The sequence below is a fragment of the Ambystoma mexicanum genome, chromosome 11 (genome assembly GCF_040938575.1).
Source record: "Ambystoma mexicanum isolate Mex_15411 chromosome 11, UKY_AmexF1_1, whole genome shotgun sequence".
Taxonomy (NCBI): domain Eukaryota; kingdom Metazoa; phylum Chordata; class Amphibia; order Caudata; family Ambystomatidae; genus Ambystoma; species Ambystoma mexicanum.
Window position 1 is genome coordinate 950,314,912 of NC_090934.1, and position 18,616 is coordinate 950,333,527.

Genomic DNA, 18,616 nt, shown 5'->3' on the forward strand with positions numbered 1-18,616 from the left:
CTGTTTAGGTCTGTCGATGCTCTGTTCCTGAGCCTCAGTCATGGGGACAAGAGGGACGACGTCTGGGGACTCCTACACTACGAATAGAAGCTCGTCGGCAGCAATGGGCAAACTTCAGATCAGCTCCACTTCGCCGTTTCAGCTCCTCGCTACTAACGCAAATAGCACCACCGCGGTTCTCGGATACCTTAATGGACTTTCCTCGAATCTGGGGTGAGGCACTCTGTTGAGGTGGCTCAGGCTTGGTCAGTCCTGCTTCATGGGAGTCTGGAGGATCTTCCTGTAGCTCGGGCCGGACTTAAAAACAAGACACTCTATTCTGGTGTTCCTCTCCCTGGCAATCCGTTCCTGCAGCAGCAATGGAAGTACAGCCAGCTACGAGAGGATGTCCAGACGAGTTTGCTTTGGGGTTGATTGGTCCCACCAACCCAAGGGGAGAAGTCGTCAGTTGCAGGGCGTCTCTAATTGAGGCGAATTCTGAGCTTCAGCACTGCAACAGGGCTTCACTGGCAAATGGTCCAGGAGTTGCAGCAGGCGTCTCTTCAAGTTCTTCAGATTCCTTCGTCCAGTGGTCGACTCTGCCTTCCAAGCCAAAAGTCTCGCCGTTTATTCAGGTTTCTCCCATTCATTCATAGCCTAGCTGTCAATCGCACAGCAGGGTGGCTGTCCTCGAAGGACAGCCAGCCGGCCAATCACCTTTGGGTGCATTCCTGTAACCAAGGGAATTAAGCACAGGCAGTGTCGGGCACCTCCCTCACTTCCTGCCCCTGCCAGACACGCTGGAGCCAGAGACATGCTTCACCAGTGAATCCCGCCAAAGACAAAAAGAACAAAGGGACCAAACCTGGTTTGGCGTGCAGAGTAAATCTCAAGAAGAACCTTTCCAACAAGAAATGGAGAAAAAAGAAGACCGGGGACATTTTGACAAAATGGGCACCGATGGGTGCTTTACTGCAGCTGCAATTGCAGCTCCCGGTAAAAATACACAATGGTAGGAAAAAGTAAACCACTGTCACCAGCCATTAATTGTAGAAAGGGTAACATAACATTTTTACATAAGAAACTAGACAAAGGGGATACTAAGTAACCCCTTCAGCACCCTGTAGTAAGATGGTGTGTGCTGGGTCTAGCAAGTTACAAAATGTAAGCAAAGTCAATTTTACTTCACTGCTCTTGGAAACAGTAGTTTTACCAAGAGAAGGTATTTAATCCTTCCCTGTGCCGCTGCACTTCAGGTGCTGTGTGTCACAATGTAAAAGAAACTGAGCTCCAAATCACACAAAAATACATGAGCGAGTGGGAAAAGGTCTCACTTTCTCCAGGTTAGAAATTAAAAGTCCTAAAGTCCAGCAAAAAGAGCTGCGGGTGTCGAAGGTAGAAGGGAATTAGCACATTTCAGAGAATTCTCCCTAACTAAGGGCTAACAGGGTCTAGTGCAGTATCCATGCTTTGGCAGTACAGGTATCATACGAGTAACTGCTCAAAGGGTGCAGTGATTACAGTGGGACAATTGGTTCACAGGTGTGCATGTGTGAGTGGTAGTGGATGTAAGAGTGTTGTCAGCACAGCGTACCAAACAAGAGACAAGAGTACTTTTCCCTAATTCCCTGTCCATCCACAATCTCTCCCTAACCCTCTATCTGGTTACCCTACAACCCCTCTACCCATGGACCTTAACACTCCTTTCCCATAGGGGTTGCGGCTACTCTGTGTGCCCAATAGCACAGATTCCAATAGACCCCCCTGGGGGGGGGGGCCTGAGAGTATTCTCCCTAGCCAGCCCTGGGAATACTTTATTCAGGTGGCTTGGGAATGGCCAATTCTCTCAGACCCCAAACCAAGGGGAGGATGGAAGGGAGAGTGTCACTGAAAAGGGGAATCTGAGGTTGTGCTCAGGGAAAGACACCAGGTGAAGCGCAGTATTATACAGAGGAACAGGGAGAGGAAGATGAAACCTCTGAAGCCTTTATAGGCTATATGAAATCTACCTCCCTTCCTCCCCAGGAAGCCCTCCGACCGAGATCCAATGGCCCTCCATACCCAGTAAATCCAATCACCCAGTTGCACTCAAAAACCACAAACCCCAGAATCCTTGTTTTTGTGTTACCTCCCTAAATACTCCAGACCATTCTTCTCCAGGTCCATATAATCATTTTCCGCACTCTCAATCTGTTCAGACAACACACTACCATTCCCCCCGCTGCTCTGATCACGGTAAAAACGCTGATCATCTTCATTAGTTTTACAAACCCTACCAATCTCACCCTCCTGAGTTTACCAAAACCCCTAGGACGAAGGATATCATTCCGCATGTCACACCCACCTTTACCTACCTGAATCCTTTCTTCCGACACGAAAGACAACGGACTAATACTAAAGCCTTTCACCTGAAATGTCCCAACCTAAGGGTCAGGCAAAGTCAGGCAGTCGACTGGAATCACACACACATGATGACCCTTCCCCCACAGGGTTAAAAGGTGGAGCAAGAAAGCACTAGACGAGCAAGGCAGACAGCACAACGTAAGAGCCAACTCAACACAGCAGTTCAGAGGAGGAGAAAGACAGCGCAGACGGAGTGGAAGGCAAGGAGAGAGAATCGACCTTGCCCTTTCCGACCAAGGCCCGTGGAACCTCCGCAGAGGGAATGATAAGTCAGCGAACAATAGCCAACGTGTATTGCAACAGATGTGCCTGGTACATGAGACCCTCCTCCGTTGATTACCAAGCCGGGGAGAGACGCTGGTCTCAGTGTACAAACCCTGACTCCAAGACATCAGAAAGCTAAGCAGTTCATCCCAGCCGGTGAGTCGAGGTAAGTGTTGATAAGAAACCAAACTATGTTGAATGAAAAGTAGCCGAAGGATGAATAGAACTTTGAAAAGCAGAAGGCTACTATTGAGAAAGAGGGGCGAAACCAGACACAGAGGAGTCCGGCACCACGTGGGTGTACATGCAGGAAACTGTGGCCAATTGCCCAATGGTAAAAAGACTAATGTAACCAGAAGACCTTGGGGAGAGGTGAAGAATGGTCAAAGTGGTCATAGAGGGGTCTCGTAAAATCCTCTGTATCGTCGAAAGTCTTTGACCAGCAGAGAACTGGAAAAGCTAAGGGAAGTGAATCCCGCATGTTGAAAATTAGCACATGAACAGTGTTTCGTGGAAATTAGCACATGAACTGTGTATCGTGGAAATTAGCAAGAGTGAACCCGGGCGAGGGATGCTAGTAAAAAGGGACGGAGTCTAAAAGTCCCATGAGGATTGTTGGTAAAAGTCGACGAGAGTGAACCCGGCAGAGGGAAGCCGACAACCAGGGGCAAAGCGCGAAAACCTGGTTAAAAAAGACATTTAGTTTTATGAAAGTGTGAACATTGCAAGACAAGGGAAAAGGAAGTGTCCCCTTTGTCTTCTGGGGTCCGAGCCCAGCCGAGGGAGATCCACGAGTGGAAAGTTACCACCTAAAAATCACTGAAAATGGGAACTGTCTTGATCATTTGCTGAATACGTCTGAAGGGTCAGCGCCCAGAAGAGGGGGATCCAAGGCTGAAGCCATCCCCCAAAGTGTTCGTAGAACAGAACTTTGTGTTTGTTGAGAGTATCAGGCCTCGAAGGCAAGAGACTTTTCATTATAAAGAGCCAACCATCGAAGAACCCGATAGCTGATACAGAACTGTTAGCTTGTGCTGGGAAGGCTCAAGCGCGTTCTGTGCTCCAAAGTCCCACCTTGTCTCGTGCTAAAGACATGGGGAAGGGAGACCTCGAGGCAATCACATCCAAACGTATTATTTGTAAACACGCTTTATTTTGATACCCTATTCCACACTCTCTCTGTAATTACTTGTAAGGAATTGGCAATAGGTTTTTCTTAGTATAGGCCCTTCTATTTTAACACAACGCCACTAGGACTGCCTTATTTTTCATTTGATGGACAACATTTGCTCCCATCTTAGATTTAGGTTAGTTTAGGCATTTTTCCACTTTGCATTTATAGTTCAATTAACACCCTTGAACTGTGATCACTTGTGTCTGTTTTGACTGTTGTCACCATGAGTTCTTTGCAGGAGGTAGGAGTGCGTGCTACCTATGCGTGCAACTGGGACCTGACGGAAGCACGGACCAAGTATATTATCCACGCCCAGGTAGCATGAACTCTGACATGTAAGACATTTTGAGAGTACTACAGGAGCTCAAGGACGAGCTAACCACCACCAGACACGGTTATGCAGCCCTGGCTGCACGCGTACAGGGGCTGACAGCCCAAGGCATGCCGTTACCAGTCAGTCAACCTACGCAAACCCCAGTGAATGTGCAGGTGACATGTGTATTCCCGCTGCCACTGGCCCCACCCGAACTATATCAGGGAGATCCACAGAAACACACAACATTCATAATGCAATGCCAGCTGCACTTTCTGACAAAACCTGATGCATTTCGGCGCGTGCAGGCCAGGTCGGTGTTTGTGAAATCATACATTGGAGGGGATTCTGCAGCCTGGGCAACAGCCCTAGTTCACAAGGACGATGCTATATTGTGATTGGAATGGCTTCTTAGAGGAATTTGGAAAAATCTTCAATCGCAAAGCAGCTTCGCTATTGAGAGACTTTGAGTTACTCACTCTGCAGCAGGGAAGTAAGGATCTGGTCACTTATGTTACTATGTTTACCCGGCTAGTACTAGAGCCAGAGTGGCCTCCCAAAAAAAGACTGGCCCTCTTTTATCAAGGTCTCCGTGAGGACCTAAAAGACCGGATAGCTCAGTTGGATCTTGCCACACGATAATAGATCTTGCCCTGTATTTATAGCATCGCCAGATTGAGCGAAAGCAGCATGGGAGGCGCTGAGAAAGCAGGCATGCCCCAGCACAGTTAGACTACCAACGACCAGCAAAAGGATCATAGAAAACAACTGATAGCAAGCCAATGCAGATTGGGACATTGAGAAGGCCATTAACCAAGGAGGAAAAAAAAAAGTGGCGTTGTGACAAGCTGTGCTTGTATTGTGGCAAGGCTGAACAAGTTGTGAGGGAGTGCACCAATAAGCCTAGCGGAACCCCATTGGGGGGGGGGCAGAGGGGGCAACTGCCGAGCCCACAGAACAAGGACGCCCTGGTGCATCATTCAGCAAGTACCACACAGCCTATATCTTCACATTTAACCTTGTCTGGGTGGTAATGCCACCACAACAGAAGAATCCCGGTAGCATCTACGCTGGACTCGGGAGGGCCACAGGTAATTTTATAGAAAAAAAGTATGCTTTGGATTTAGGTTTGCCGCTGCGCCATGAAGAGCATCACGAAGCAGTTCAATCAGTTGACGGGTCACCCCTCGTATCAGAGCCCATCACACAGTGGACCGAAGAGGTAGTTCTGGATGCCTAGGGACACATGAAAAAGATCAGTTTTGACGTTCTAGCAGCCACACAGTTCCGGTTGATACTTGGTTTGCCCTGGCTAGGTCTGCATAACCCAGCGATCGATTGGATACAAGTATGCCTACCAGTCATGTCTAAAATCCAAGATAACAAGGGAAACCAAGTAACATCAGCAGAACCACTATGTGTCGCCAGTAACGACCCAACACCATTGCCCGCCGAGTATGAGGCAATTAGATATGTCTTCAGTAAGGTGGTAGCTGAGTCCTTATCACCTCATCGTTCCAGCGACTGTCGCATCGACTTGGAGCCAGGAGCAGTCCTGTCATGTAGCCAGAACTATGCCTTGACGGAAGAAGAAAACAAGTATCTGAAGGAACACAACACCCATTTGCAAAATAGTTTCTTCCCAACTCGACATCGCCCGTTTCCTCACTGTTGTTCTTCATGCCAAAGAAACCTGTGATCTACGTACCTACATTGACTACCAAACAGTAATCCAAATAACAATAAAGAACAGGTACCCCTTGCCATTAATTTATTGTAATCCCAGTTCTGCTAGATCAAGGGCGTGGGGTTACGATCTACACAAAATTGGACCTACGGGGTGCATGTGATCTGGTGCGGGTGCGTGAAGGAAACAAATGGAAGACTGCGTTCAGAATGAAATTTGGATTATACGATTATCAGGTCATGCCATTTAGTCTCTGCAACGCACCCGTCGCCTTCGAGCACTTCCTGGATGAATTCCTTCATGGATATGTCGAAGTGTTTGCCGTTGTTTACATCAACAATATTGTTATCTACTCCCCCTCGGAGGAACAGCATATCCAATATGTCAAGGCGGTTTTGCAACAATTCCGAAAGCACCATCTGTATGCCAAATCAGAGAAATGTGATTTCAACCGTACCACCGTGGAATTCACTGGAAGGAGTCAAAATGGACAGCAAGAAGGTGCAAGCAATCACAGATTGGTCGCCACCAAAATCAGTGAAAGAAGTACAGGCAGTGTTGGGATTTGCACATTTCCATCGCTGGTTCATCAACAACTTCGCTGAGAATGTCGTACGCATCCCCTGGCTTTTGCTTGAGGAATCCCCTTCAAGTGTGACACAGGAGCCGAGGTGAGTTTGCAGCACCTAAAATCAGCTTTTACGACAGCCCCGGCCCTTTTGCACCCAGATACCACACAACCATTTGTGGTGGAAATGGATGCCTCCAGCTACGACGTTGGCGCCATATTGTCACAGCAGCCATTTACAGTCTGTAACCTACTGTTCAAGAAAGCTAAACCCTGTAGAACAAAACATCATTGCCTACAGAGTTTCCAGCGATCAAAGCAGCATTCACAGAATACAGGCATTACTTGTTAGGGGCCAGACACGCCATCACTGTGTTGACAGACCATCAAAATCTGTGGTTTCTGAAATCTGCACAAGCTTAAAGTCCACCTCAGTTAAGACTGGCCATGTACTTTGCAGACTTAGATTTCGTTGTCACTTACCATCCGGTTCAAGAAAGCAGGAAAGCCGATATCCTGTCACGATATCCAGAGGAGTCAAGCGATGAGCAGAATAAAGAAGCACAAAGACCCGTACTGCCCCTGACCTGTATAACAGCAAGTAACAGCACATATCTATTTGTACGCACTGGGGAAACAATGTCTGCCCAAGAACTACATCAATGGAGTGACCCATAGAATCGTCAAACAGAGAAAGACAGGTTACCATACCGTGGTACCGCATTGTACCTGCCTACTGATGCATTAAGGAAGCAAGTCTTGCAGTGGTGCCACGACTCACCAGTGGCAGGGCAACCAGGGATTACCAAGACCGAAGATCTGGTAAAGAGACATTACTGGTGGGCTAATCTTCACAAGGATGTCAGTCATACGTGCAGGATTGCGAAACGTGTGCCGGAAACAAGCCCGACCATCAAAAGCCAGCCGGTCTTTTGCACCCACTACCAACCCACACAATGCCATGGCACCCAATTTCTATGGACTTTATTGGAGACATCCCACCTGATCAAGAGAATACGACCATCCTCGTTGTTATAGATTCACTTACCAAGTTGACACACTTTATGCCATGCAACGGTGTCCCCACCACCAGTGTTTTAGTGGATCTTTTTATGCAATATATATAATCCGCCTACATTGAACACTTCAACATATTGTGTCCGAAAGAGGCACCCAATTCACATCACGGTTTTGGCAGGCCTTCTGCGAGCACACAGGCATTACGATGAGACTGTCAACAAGTATCATTCTGAAACTGACGGACAAACTGAAAAGTTAAACCAGACAATCGAGCAGTATCTTTGTTTTTTCGCCCATAGTGCCAAAGGTGTTTGGGTAAGAGCCATTTTGCTGGCTGAATTGGCATACCATAACTCACGAAACTCAGCCACCAAATACTGGCCATTTTTCGGCACTTATGGGTTCCATCCTCACATACAACCGTCCACCGAAAGCCACCTGCTCTCGGTGCAGACCCAGAAAGATCAACTAGTACATCTATGGAAGGAAATGCACATCAACCTAGAAACAGCCAAAGAATCCTACAAAAAGTATGCATGCAGACAAAAAGCGCAGACTAGAATCTTGTTACAGCATAGGAGATAAGGATGGCTTACCACCCGCCATCTCCAGTTACCTGGGCTCCCGTATATTGCAACCCCGATACATCGGCCCCTTCACTGTTGAAGCTGTGATTAACCCTCTAGCCATGCAATTAAAACTACCTGCTCATATGTGGATTCAACCAGTCTTCCACACGGCCCTCTTCAAACCTGCATCACCCACTACACGCATCACACGTCTGCCTCCCATCTTGGTAAAGAGATAGCCCGAATATGAGGTGAGGGCTATCTTGAATTCCAGTGTGAGAGAGGTCAGCTTCATTATTGGGTGGATTGGGTGGGTTTTGGCCCAGAAGACCACTCTTGGGAACCGGCTGGCAACATTCATGCTCCCCAACTTATGTGGCTCTTTCACTCTAACTACCCAGGTAAAACCAGGTTCTCCTCCGGGGAGGGGGCGTACTGTCAGGGGGCAGAGGGGCAAGCAGTCAAAAGTGGTAGGCAGTATATACATTGAGGAGCCTGGCAGGGTCGCATGTGTAAAAAACCTCAGACAAGGCATCCCTCATAGCAGATGCCATATTTGTCCCTGGTGTAGGTGCCTGGTGCTGGGCCAGGGCAGAAGCACTGTCAAACACCACAGCAGGAAAGGAAAATGAACAACAGATGCCCCAAACCAAAACAAGAGAGGAAATGGGGGAAAGAGACTACATCTCCCAGCAGCCTCAGGAGCCTCCTCAAGGCTCACACAGAAACAGGAGACTGCCTGAGCCCCGTACAAGAAACTTGTCCGTGCTAGAGAATCCTGCCTGAGCGGACACTTGTCTGAAAGGCTCCGGTCCGCTTAAGGCCAAACTACTTGCAGGGCCACGCCCTGCCTGATCAACACCCAGGCCCCGCAATCCTGAAGCTAAGTACAGTACTACTGTTGACTTCTCGCAAGGTGATACTAATTTAACCACACATGGGGAATGTTGCAAACTAACTGAGAACCGTTCTACTTACCATTAATGACCTGCCCGAATTACGGGTGGACTGATTATTCACTGCATACGAACAACAAACTAATCGCTCTGATGCAAGCAATCACACAGCCTAATTTGTGTTCTTTCTCAGTCACATAGACACCGGGTCGGCGCCCGCAGACCCAGCCTGCAGACCGCCTGAGGCGGAGCCACAAAACTAAGTGCGTTTATGTTATGTCTTACACGTGTTCTACACTGTTCATGTTACTTGCAGACTTGCACTAACTGTTAGGAATAGCACCCAGTGAAGCAACTGGAGGTTAGAGTGCCCGGTGCAGCAACCGGGTTGTAGGAGAGTCCAGTGAATAACTGGACTTGGGCAGTACATTACTGACTAACTGGGCTAATAACTGGGCTAATAGGGTCCAGAGCAGTACCTGTGCTTTGGCAGTACAGGTATAATATGAGTAACTGTGCTCAGAAGGCGCAGGGAGTACAGTGAGACAATTGGTTCACAGGTGTACATATGTGAGTGGAAGTGTTGTCAGCACAGCGCAACGTACCAGACAAGAGAACCTTTCCCTAATCCGCTTACCCATCCACAATCTCTCACTAACCCTCTATCCGGTTAGCCTACAACCCCTATACCCATCCAATCTGTGCACCCTGACCTTCCTTCCCCATAGGGGTTGTGTGACCAATAGCGCAGACGCCAATAGACCCCTGGGGGGAGGTATTAGTGTGTACTACCTCTGCAGGTGACTAGGACCTGACAGCTGGGCAGATTGTGAGATTTGAATGCTGTGGGTCCCTTTCCATTTGATGTCTGGGAGAGGAGCTGGAGGCATTAGAGATCAACAACAATAAGATCTAAGTACCTGAAGCAGAAGGACCATCAGAGACCCACTGGAGGATTGCTGCTGAGGCTTCCTCTCAGCTGCTAGCCAAGGTAAAGTCAATGGACTCCTTAATGGCTTTAGATGGACTGGTAGCCTCCTCACTGAGCTTTAAGAAATTCAAGAGTCCCCCAGTTTGTATCTGCTGAGCCGTACTTCAAACACCATATGTAAGGGATCAAGAGTAAGAGTTGGATACAGTGGCATTATAGCGACTGTTTAAGACTTATATTGAGATAATTAAAGAGATGGTTGGGAAATCCTACCTGTCCCTAACTCTAGAAGGGGTTTTCCTGCCGGAACAAAACTAAGGAACGTCCGTACCAGAATGTCCAAAACAACAAGTTGTCTGTCCAAAGCCCCAACTTGACCGTCACACATTAAACTCAATATAACGTCAAGGAGAAAATGTCTGTTACTTTTACTTTATTGCATTTATACTGCGCAAACCAATAAACCCGTAGGCGTGAGGGCGCATACAGTAGAAACAACATTAAACATAAAATATAGCATTAATTGGCATGGAGAAAATCAAAAAATTGGTAAGGTAAATTACCCTCAACAGGATATAGCCACAAGACATAGCAGAGAACTAAAAACAAGAGCAGATGACATATTCAAAGGGAAAAGAGGAAAGAAAAGCCTCATATATAAAAACACCTTACAGTATCATATTGCAAATTGAGCCTCTTGGAAAATATTTACAGCGTTTTAGGAAAGCAGGAAGGGTACTAACCCCACAGCCAATTAAGACACAGTCACTATTTGGTATTGTGCACCAGTCATTAAGGTCTAATCTACGTAGAATCAACAAGTCAGTCATCCTGACTACACCCGGTCCTGTTCTCTGTCGTAGCCAGGCAAGGACTTTATTGCGTAAGGCTTGTTTGGATTCTTTTCCTTCAGTCTTGGGGATGTTAGAAATGACAAAGTTCCTTTTATCCATGATGAAGTCATGAGTGCTCAAATCCTTTAGTTTAGACATTTGTGATTATTTCAAGTGCAGACTGCGCCAGGGTACCTTCTTGGCCTTACAGTCCCCACTACTTGTTGTTTAGCTACTTGCTTGCCAGGTACAAGTACCCGTGGAGATTTTTCCTGCATTGGGTCTATGATATCAGCCTTGGGGGACATTGCTCTCTCGTTATTGGATGTTATTTGCCCCTTAGCCACTAAGGGGCCCTCCCTCGCGAAGTCAGTCTGTGTAGCATGATCTAATGTAACTCTTTGAAAGTTGACTTGGCCAGCGTGGTCCATTTTTGGGGGCTGTAACAAAGTAACTGGGCTAAGAGACGGGTCTGCATGAGAGACCAAGGTTACCTCCGATTGACGTAGATCGATCACCCAATCATTCAGCGAGTCCACCAAAACACCAAGATCAAAAGGGACTAACACATAGAAGAAGCTCTTTGGCAATGCTGGCCATGAGAAGTGGCCATTGATCAGGTTGACCTGACCCAGCTGATACTGGAGCTGGCACCCCTGAATCAAAAGCACCAGTTCCCCTTGTGCATTCATGCATGCCCGTAGTGGTCAAGTTCCCAGATAGTGGGTCAGATGCCCCGCTCCCCTCGCCCTTCTCATTCGAAGTCATAACAACAAGCCACACCTAGTATAAGAGCGCAGAACAGTGGGCACTATATACACCGGGTACTTAGTTGCACCCGCCCACGGTGGAGCTTTCACAGAAGATTCCAAGATCAGCCCCAGTTAGGACCAGGCTTACCGGTAGCACAGGGCTGCTCCACTGCGTTTGCAGTATTCACAGCATTCCCTGCATTCCAGCCGGATAGAGGTACCAGAATCTTTTCCCGCCGGGTGCCTTTACTTCCACATGGGAGCACCACCAAGAGACTGTGGGGCAGCTGGTAACCCCCGACAGGCGGCTGAAACCATCGTGCAACGCCGTGGCACACTACGGTGGATCCTGCTTGAGCCGTTGGCGCCTGTGGCCAGCCCGCGCGTACAACCCAGAGATGCTAGAGGAGCGGACTTAACCAAATGTCAAGCAGCACGGCTACAGAGGGTTGCCGCTGCCTCCGACTTTGCGCCGACGTTTTAGCTGAGCACCTACAGCTCCTTTCCAAAGTTCGAACATAAAGTTACAAAGTGAAAAAGAAAACCACAGTGAGTCGCTCCTTCTCTCCAGGTGTGGTGTTTTTAAATGTCCCGGCGCCCGTTAACCTTTTCCAACAACTAGAGCGCAGCGTTGGCTTTCCGGTTATAGTGATCTTCATTACTCCAGTCCTTTTCCTCGTCTCAGTGTTATCAAGTCAAGGGCAATGTAAATACAGTTGGTGATTCGACATGATGTGAGGTTCTACAACCACACTACAGTATGCCATACAGGAATAGGGAGGCAAGTGGGTGTTACCAGAAGGCTAAAGAAACAGGGAAATGCCTGCCTTGACATAGCAAGTGTACTCCCCCTCCCAGAGAGTTGTCTTCCCTCATGTGGTTCTCCCACAGTTAACCATCCCCAGGGTAGCTTCTGCCTTTCCCTGGCCACATGAGGGGATATTTTCACCGGCGAAGTAGTGACAACCTCGTTAGGTTTGTCTCAGTTCCCAGAACCACACAGTCATGGTACACTCCAAGGAATAGAAACAAATATAACCAGTAATGATACACTGTAAATTAATACACTTCAGGAGTGCAATACGAGGATTTAAAATCTTACAGGAAATCAGAGGTAGTAGATAAAAATCCAAGTCATTGTGAAAACCTCCAGGTATTCAAGAAGGACCAGAGAGATATGTCACTGTTCAGATAAGTAACATAGAATTTCCCTTCGTAGGAGTTTTCAGTGTTGGTAAGTGTCCCATAGGAATCAACGGGACAAAGCCAGAAGAGAAGAACGCAGCTATGGGAAAGCAAGTTAATTACAGGTTTTACCTCACAGGTGGGGAGAAGGCAGCCATCTAGCCCAGGGGAGATCCTCAAGAAGCTCACCAATGCCATGTCCAAGACCCAGCAGCCCAAGGAAGAAAGAAAGCACAGCCGGATTCAGGTTAATGTACTTCAAATGGTAAAACATGGTTGAAGCAGGTTTGCAGAAACCCTAGACCACAGGGAGGGCAAGTTAGAAAAGATGTTCTTTTTACTACTTTCCTCCCATCGATTTCTATCGGGCACCCTTTCTTTTTGCATTGTTTTGAACCCTGGCCTGACTGTTTGGAGTGAGGTAAAACCTTTTGCTTCACTTCTCTTTACTGTTCTTATGGGGAAACGGACTAGTCCTTCCTGAACAGTGGCGTAGCACAACATTCGGGGGCCCCCCTGCAAGCCATGCTGAGCCCCCCCCACCGAACTCGGCAACAAATCACGGGTCGCGCCACACTCTGTGCCGGCCTATATTACCACGCTTGCGCAATACGCACAAACGTGCTACGGAAGGGGTACACCACACTGCACTATGAGAAAGATATAAATATGTGTTTTAATGCATTATACAGCACACCTTTTGAGAAAAACTGGCGAAAAGACCAAAGCTTTTGCAAATGTTTTGTAGGGTAACCTTATTCAAAAATCCAATACATGCAAGTCACCAACTGTGCACAGTAACATTAAGGCTGCAATTAATATTCATGCTTTGCTATTAAAAATGCCATGCCACAATGAAAACATGTCCAACTGACTGCACAATGTAGACCAGTCTAGACACGTAATAACATTACAGTAAAGCATGCCAGGCCAGATTTAGACATACCTAGACTGGTTGCACCAAAATGCCAGTTGAAGCAATAACACTTATCATGGTTATTTTATCACAGATGCCCAGAAAAATATACAATATCGCAGTAAGAAACGGCTAGACTGGCAGCACTCAAATGCCAGTCTAGCCAGGTAATTACACTTAGGACTGCTTTATCAGAGATGCCCAGTTAAGAAAAACAGTCAAGCCAAACTAAGAAATGACTAGACAGGCTGCCTCAAAATGCTGTTCTAGCGACTAATACCACATATTATGCCTGCTTAGCCTGGACATTGATGGCCATTACGATTTATTGCACAAATCCCCCACGCCCCAGACATCCCTTCCCCCGGGTGTACTTGCATGCCAGGGAAGTGATTGGAAGGGTAGATGGGACAGGAGACTGCTTATTCTCACAGCAGTCCTTTTAGACTTATAGGAGAGAGTGAACTGCTTGTAACATTGAAGCTGCACTGGAATAGTGTCATTGGAATGCCTAAAGAGTTTAGATGCCCCCACACAAAAACGTGTGCGCCTCCCCCATCGCCCGTGAAGTTAGGACCTCAACCAACATTTGAAGGGTTAGCCCCCACACCCTGAAATGTAGGTTTTGTTGCACACCTGAACACAAGCGCACATACACCATTCACATACACAAACACGCCACATACACAAACACGCGCAACCAGCCACCCATACATTTAAGTGTGCATCCTTTCACCATACACTCACACACGCACATGTCATGGATTTGGGGGAGCCCTATTACTTCAAAAGGAAATGGTTTCTTTTTGAAGTCACAAAATAATAATTTATGTTTTCTTTTTGCAGTCACTACCGAAATAATTTCTTTATGAAGGCAGAGTGACTACAAAAAGATTTTTTTTTAATGTCCAAGGGCATGTGGTGCCCCCCCCCCTCTTGCAGTGCAGGGGCTGTGGAGGCCCCGTTACGCCAGCAGTCCTGAAGAACATCAGTACTGAGAGACTATATATCTCTTTTTGAAGTCTTGTATGGATACAATTGGACACATCACCCTGCAGTGAAGTGTAGCTAGTATACTTTGTATCCTTCACTTTTTACATAATGGCTTTTTGGTTAATGTTTAAATGTGCCTAAGACAAGCTGGTGGTAGCAGTGATATTTTTACTGTTTTGATACATTTTACTTATGCACTTTTGCATTTACTGAAAATGGATACTAAAAGGTGGCTAGCACCCTAAAATGGCTGCGCCATAAGGTTTTTCGCTTGTTCTTTGGCTTTTTTCCTGCGTTCTCAGGTCGGGAAATGCCTCATATGGAAATACCTTTCCTGGGGAAAGCTGTGGCTTTAACGGGCCAAAGTGCATTTACTGTATGTGGCCAGAGGAAGGGGCTAGAAGAGTCTAGTCCCAATCCACATACTGGTGTCTAACTTTCTGTTGCTGGGCAGACTTTGTGGTGAGTAGCCATCCATGATTGGATAGCCACTGCCAGTTTGAATGGTACAGATCCTCACCACTGGTGGGATTGGGCATGCTCCCAGCCCAATATCTTGGATAAAAGGAGGGCTCTGTGCAGCCATTGTAGGAGCCAGGTCCCCCATGAAGATGAGTAGCCCACTGACGAACAGAGGACGACATCTGAAGCTGACCAGTAGCCTGAGTGCAGTCCTGGTGAAGCCCTGCTCCTCTGCCCGATTTCAAGAAGGCACTCATGGTTGCTTCAACCCCATGGACCCGTAGGGATAACAGGTCTCAACTGCTGCTTGAGTATCTGCACCTTTGGAAGTGTCCCTGGACTAACCTTTGGACTGACAGGCAGTTTCCTGGCCTACCTTGCTGCAGTTGTTGCTGTTCTGAGTACATCTTCGGAACTTGGCAGATCTCCAGCTTATGGAACAAGACGCCTGCTCCTGCATTTTCAGCCTTCTACCACGAACGGAAGCTGTGCCAGGCCTGTTCCTGTGTTTGTCCTGTGAAGATCGCCTGTCGCCATCCAACTATGGTGATTACTGTTGCAACACTCCATCTTCAATCCAGTGAGCTGTCCCTGAGGTGGTCTGTGCTGCCCCCAACGGATTCAGGAACACCAGCAATGCTCTCTGGAAAAATCAGAGTCAGGGGGGTAAGTTAACCTACTTATTTCTGTCCCCTCCTGTTCTCCAATGGGTTAAATGGATGTAAAATACTGTCCCTAAATCAATCTTTCCCGACTTTGGCCGGTGAAGGACTGGCCCTAAAAGGTGTGCACCTTTTTCCTTAAAAAGGGACATTAACACTTTGATGTCCAAATATGAATATGTCAAATGTGCACTGTAACCAAATGTGACAAGGAAAGGGATTAGACCACAATAAGCATCAAGGTGTTAGGGGAAATAAAAACAAGAATGGCACTACGAGCACTGCCAGAATTTTAACAAACCCATACAAATGTTTTAAGCGTTGGAACAACAATGAAGATCATACTTATGAAAATACATTGGAGCATATACCTTTCACAAGTGTAGCATTCACAATACTCATTGTTCTCTCCAAAGAAACCATCGCCATAGTAACAAGAGATTTCTTCTCCAGGTTCAATATCTCTTAAAGTTTTTACGCATGCTGTATCACGACCAGTGGACACAAACTGGCAGAAAAATATAAAAGTTTTAAAGTTAGAAACTGAAACACATTTGTTTTTTTGTTTTTTTAAACTCTTGGTTACTTTTACCATGCTTACCTTGCAGTTTGGCCGGCAATCTTAAAAAAAAAAAAAAAACATTAGAGTGAAATACATAATTACAACAAAACATTTTTTCACGCAAGAATATGACTGCTCCGTGACTGTACACTCAATGAGTTTTATATGGCTTTGAGAATTTGGATAATTGTATGAATTGCTTTAACTTAATAAAATGTTATGTCCTGCATGTGTAAGCATAAAAATACCGAAACTTTGTGCCTCAGTGCATCTACTTCCTATGGGCAAAATAAATACCCTCTGCATTGTTCACAAGTTGTCCATTATTTAGGCCTCCTACCCTCATTCATGCCAAAAATGCTTTATTCAGAATTAACATGTCTTTTGGCCTTCTTAGGAACTGGCCCTTGTGCTTGGTGCTTAGTGCTACGTGTCAACTTTGTGTTTTTGGGTTGTATATGATGTATATGATGCGTGACATACATTATGTATTGCATTTGGATTTATATGTTTAAATGTTATACTATTTAATGTGTAGATTGTAAGTATTAAGTGATTGGATGTATTGGTATTTTGTATTGTTTGTGTAAAGTTCAAATTTGAACTAATTCACAATAAATGTATTATTATTACATGTCTACTGAGTGCTTTTGGTTTAGACAGGAACTTGGGAGGACCTCTTATGAAAAGACATACATTTTCAAAATGAAGTACTCATCAATGATATCCAGAAGGTAAACTTCTCAGTCAATGTGTTTGTATTTTTGTATATAAGTAGTTCTACCAAAAACATAATGATCTTAACACAAAAAACGAAACTGCTGAATGAAATGCATTTCGGACTCAGCGCCCATCTTGAGGGAAAGCATTCTGAAAGTAAACAAAATACATATGCGAAAGATTCAATTGGCTACTACAAAATAGTCCCTTGTAATGCTCATACAAAATGTGTTGTCAGGATGTTGAAATCATCCTAGCCTGATGGGATTGAGTGTTTACTTTCAAATGTGCACCTGGCATTTAAAGAAAAATGTGCTGTTATAGTTTCTCATACTAACTCAATAAGGATGACATTAGCATACACCCTAGTATTTTAAGCTATTAGAAACCATACCTGCTGTGATGGCTAAGGTGATTTTTTTTAGAGGTCTTCAAAGGGCCTCATTGTGTACTACTGCTGAAAATCAAAGAAAAAAGTCTGTATGCACATATAAGTCTAAGAAAAAAATGTATCTGAAAATTCGAACCGAAGTAGTCCAGAGTGATGTCTGGTGCCTTGCCCCCTAAATGGAGTATCAGGAACATGGCAGCTCAGATATTGCGGCTGCTGCTGCAAACTTGATTGTGTATGTCGGGTTTCTTAATGAAATAGGCACTCCGTTGTGGCAGGAGCATCTAGGAAACGCGATGATGTCACGTGGAGGATGACTTCATCGCACAGGAAGTTTCGTCAGACCGCTTAGTGTATGCAATAGAATAAGATGATACTGAATGAATACAGATGTGTGAAAAATAGTGTTAATTACCCAGAGTTAGAGATGATCTCTATCTGTGCTGTGTAAGAAACTCAAGCATCCTAGGAAAACAAAAGAGCCAATTTAAATATCAAAATGTGTGAGTGTAATAACGTCAATTGGATACTACTTAAAAAAACATAAATTTTACATACAGACCACAAGTACATTCATAGAATGCCATAATGAAGAACAAGTGAATACACAATAGCTCCAGGGTACTCAGAACTCATGTACAATAATTATTAAAAAAAACAATTAAAATTACATTCCTCATCTAGAAACCCCCATCCCCCACCCCTGGAAAAAGAGGGAGTTCAATTGGTCTATCCAAAAAGTCTCTCTGGTTCATGATCCTTGACAGGTCCTGTTCGCGCGGCTTGGCACGGATTGCTTCAAGAACTTGAAATTCCGTTTTATAGTGATTGCATCGAATGCCTTAGCATCTAAAAAAAAGCAATGAAAAAAAAAGCATTAATTGCATTATTTTCTTTCTTTAATAGGGGTTCCCCCCAACCCGTTTTTTTACCCCTTAAAATCCAGTATAATTAAAATAAAACCTTTACCTTTGAAAAAAATGCATTCAATGCTTTTTTTTCGATGCATTTTTTTCAATGCTTTTGACATTCAATGCTTTGTCTTCGATGCAATGACTGGATACCGAAATTCCATCTGGTATATTTGATAACCTTTCAAGGAAATGTCTTGCTACTAGTGAGTTCAAGTTTGGTCCATACGTTGGAGCGATGCTCGTTCAACTTTAGCCTCACTTTTCTCATACTTTGTCCCACATATTTGCCACAAGGGCATATGATGCTGTAAATTACATTTTGACTGTCACAAGCAGCATATTTTGTTGCCTGTGTTGGGATGGTGTAGTAGGTTCCCTTTTGCTACAAACCTGCAATTGGTACATTGGAGGCACAGTGAAGT

At 45.6% G+C, this 18,616-nt stretch overlaps 1 protein-coding gene across 2 annotated transcripts in view; it reads right to left on the reverse strand.

The window, feature by feature from the left end:
* The window catches only part of KMT5B (lysine methyltransferase 5B), a 685,933-nt gene that overhangs the window by 194,923 nt on the left and 472,394 nt on the right, over positions 1-18,616 (reverse strand). For both annotated transcript variants that reach the window (XM_069624095.1, XM_069624096.1), the window contains exons 7-8: positions 16,209-16,228; positions 15,979-16,115 (exon numbers count right to left, since the gene is read on the reverse strand). In XM_069624095.1, the coding sequence (XP_069480196.1) occupies positions 15,979-16,115; positions 16,209-16,228 (157 nt within the window). The remainder of the gene's footprint in view (positions 1-15,978; positions 16,116-16,208; positions 16,229-18,616) is intronic.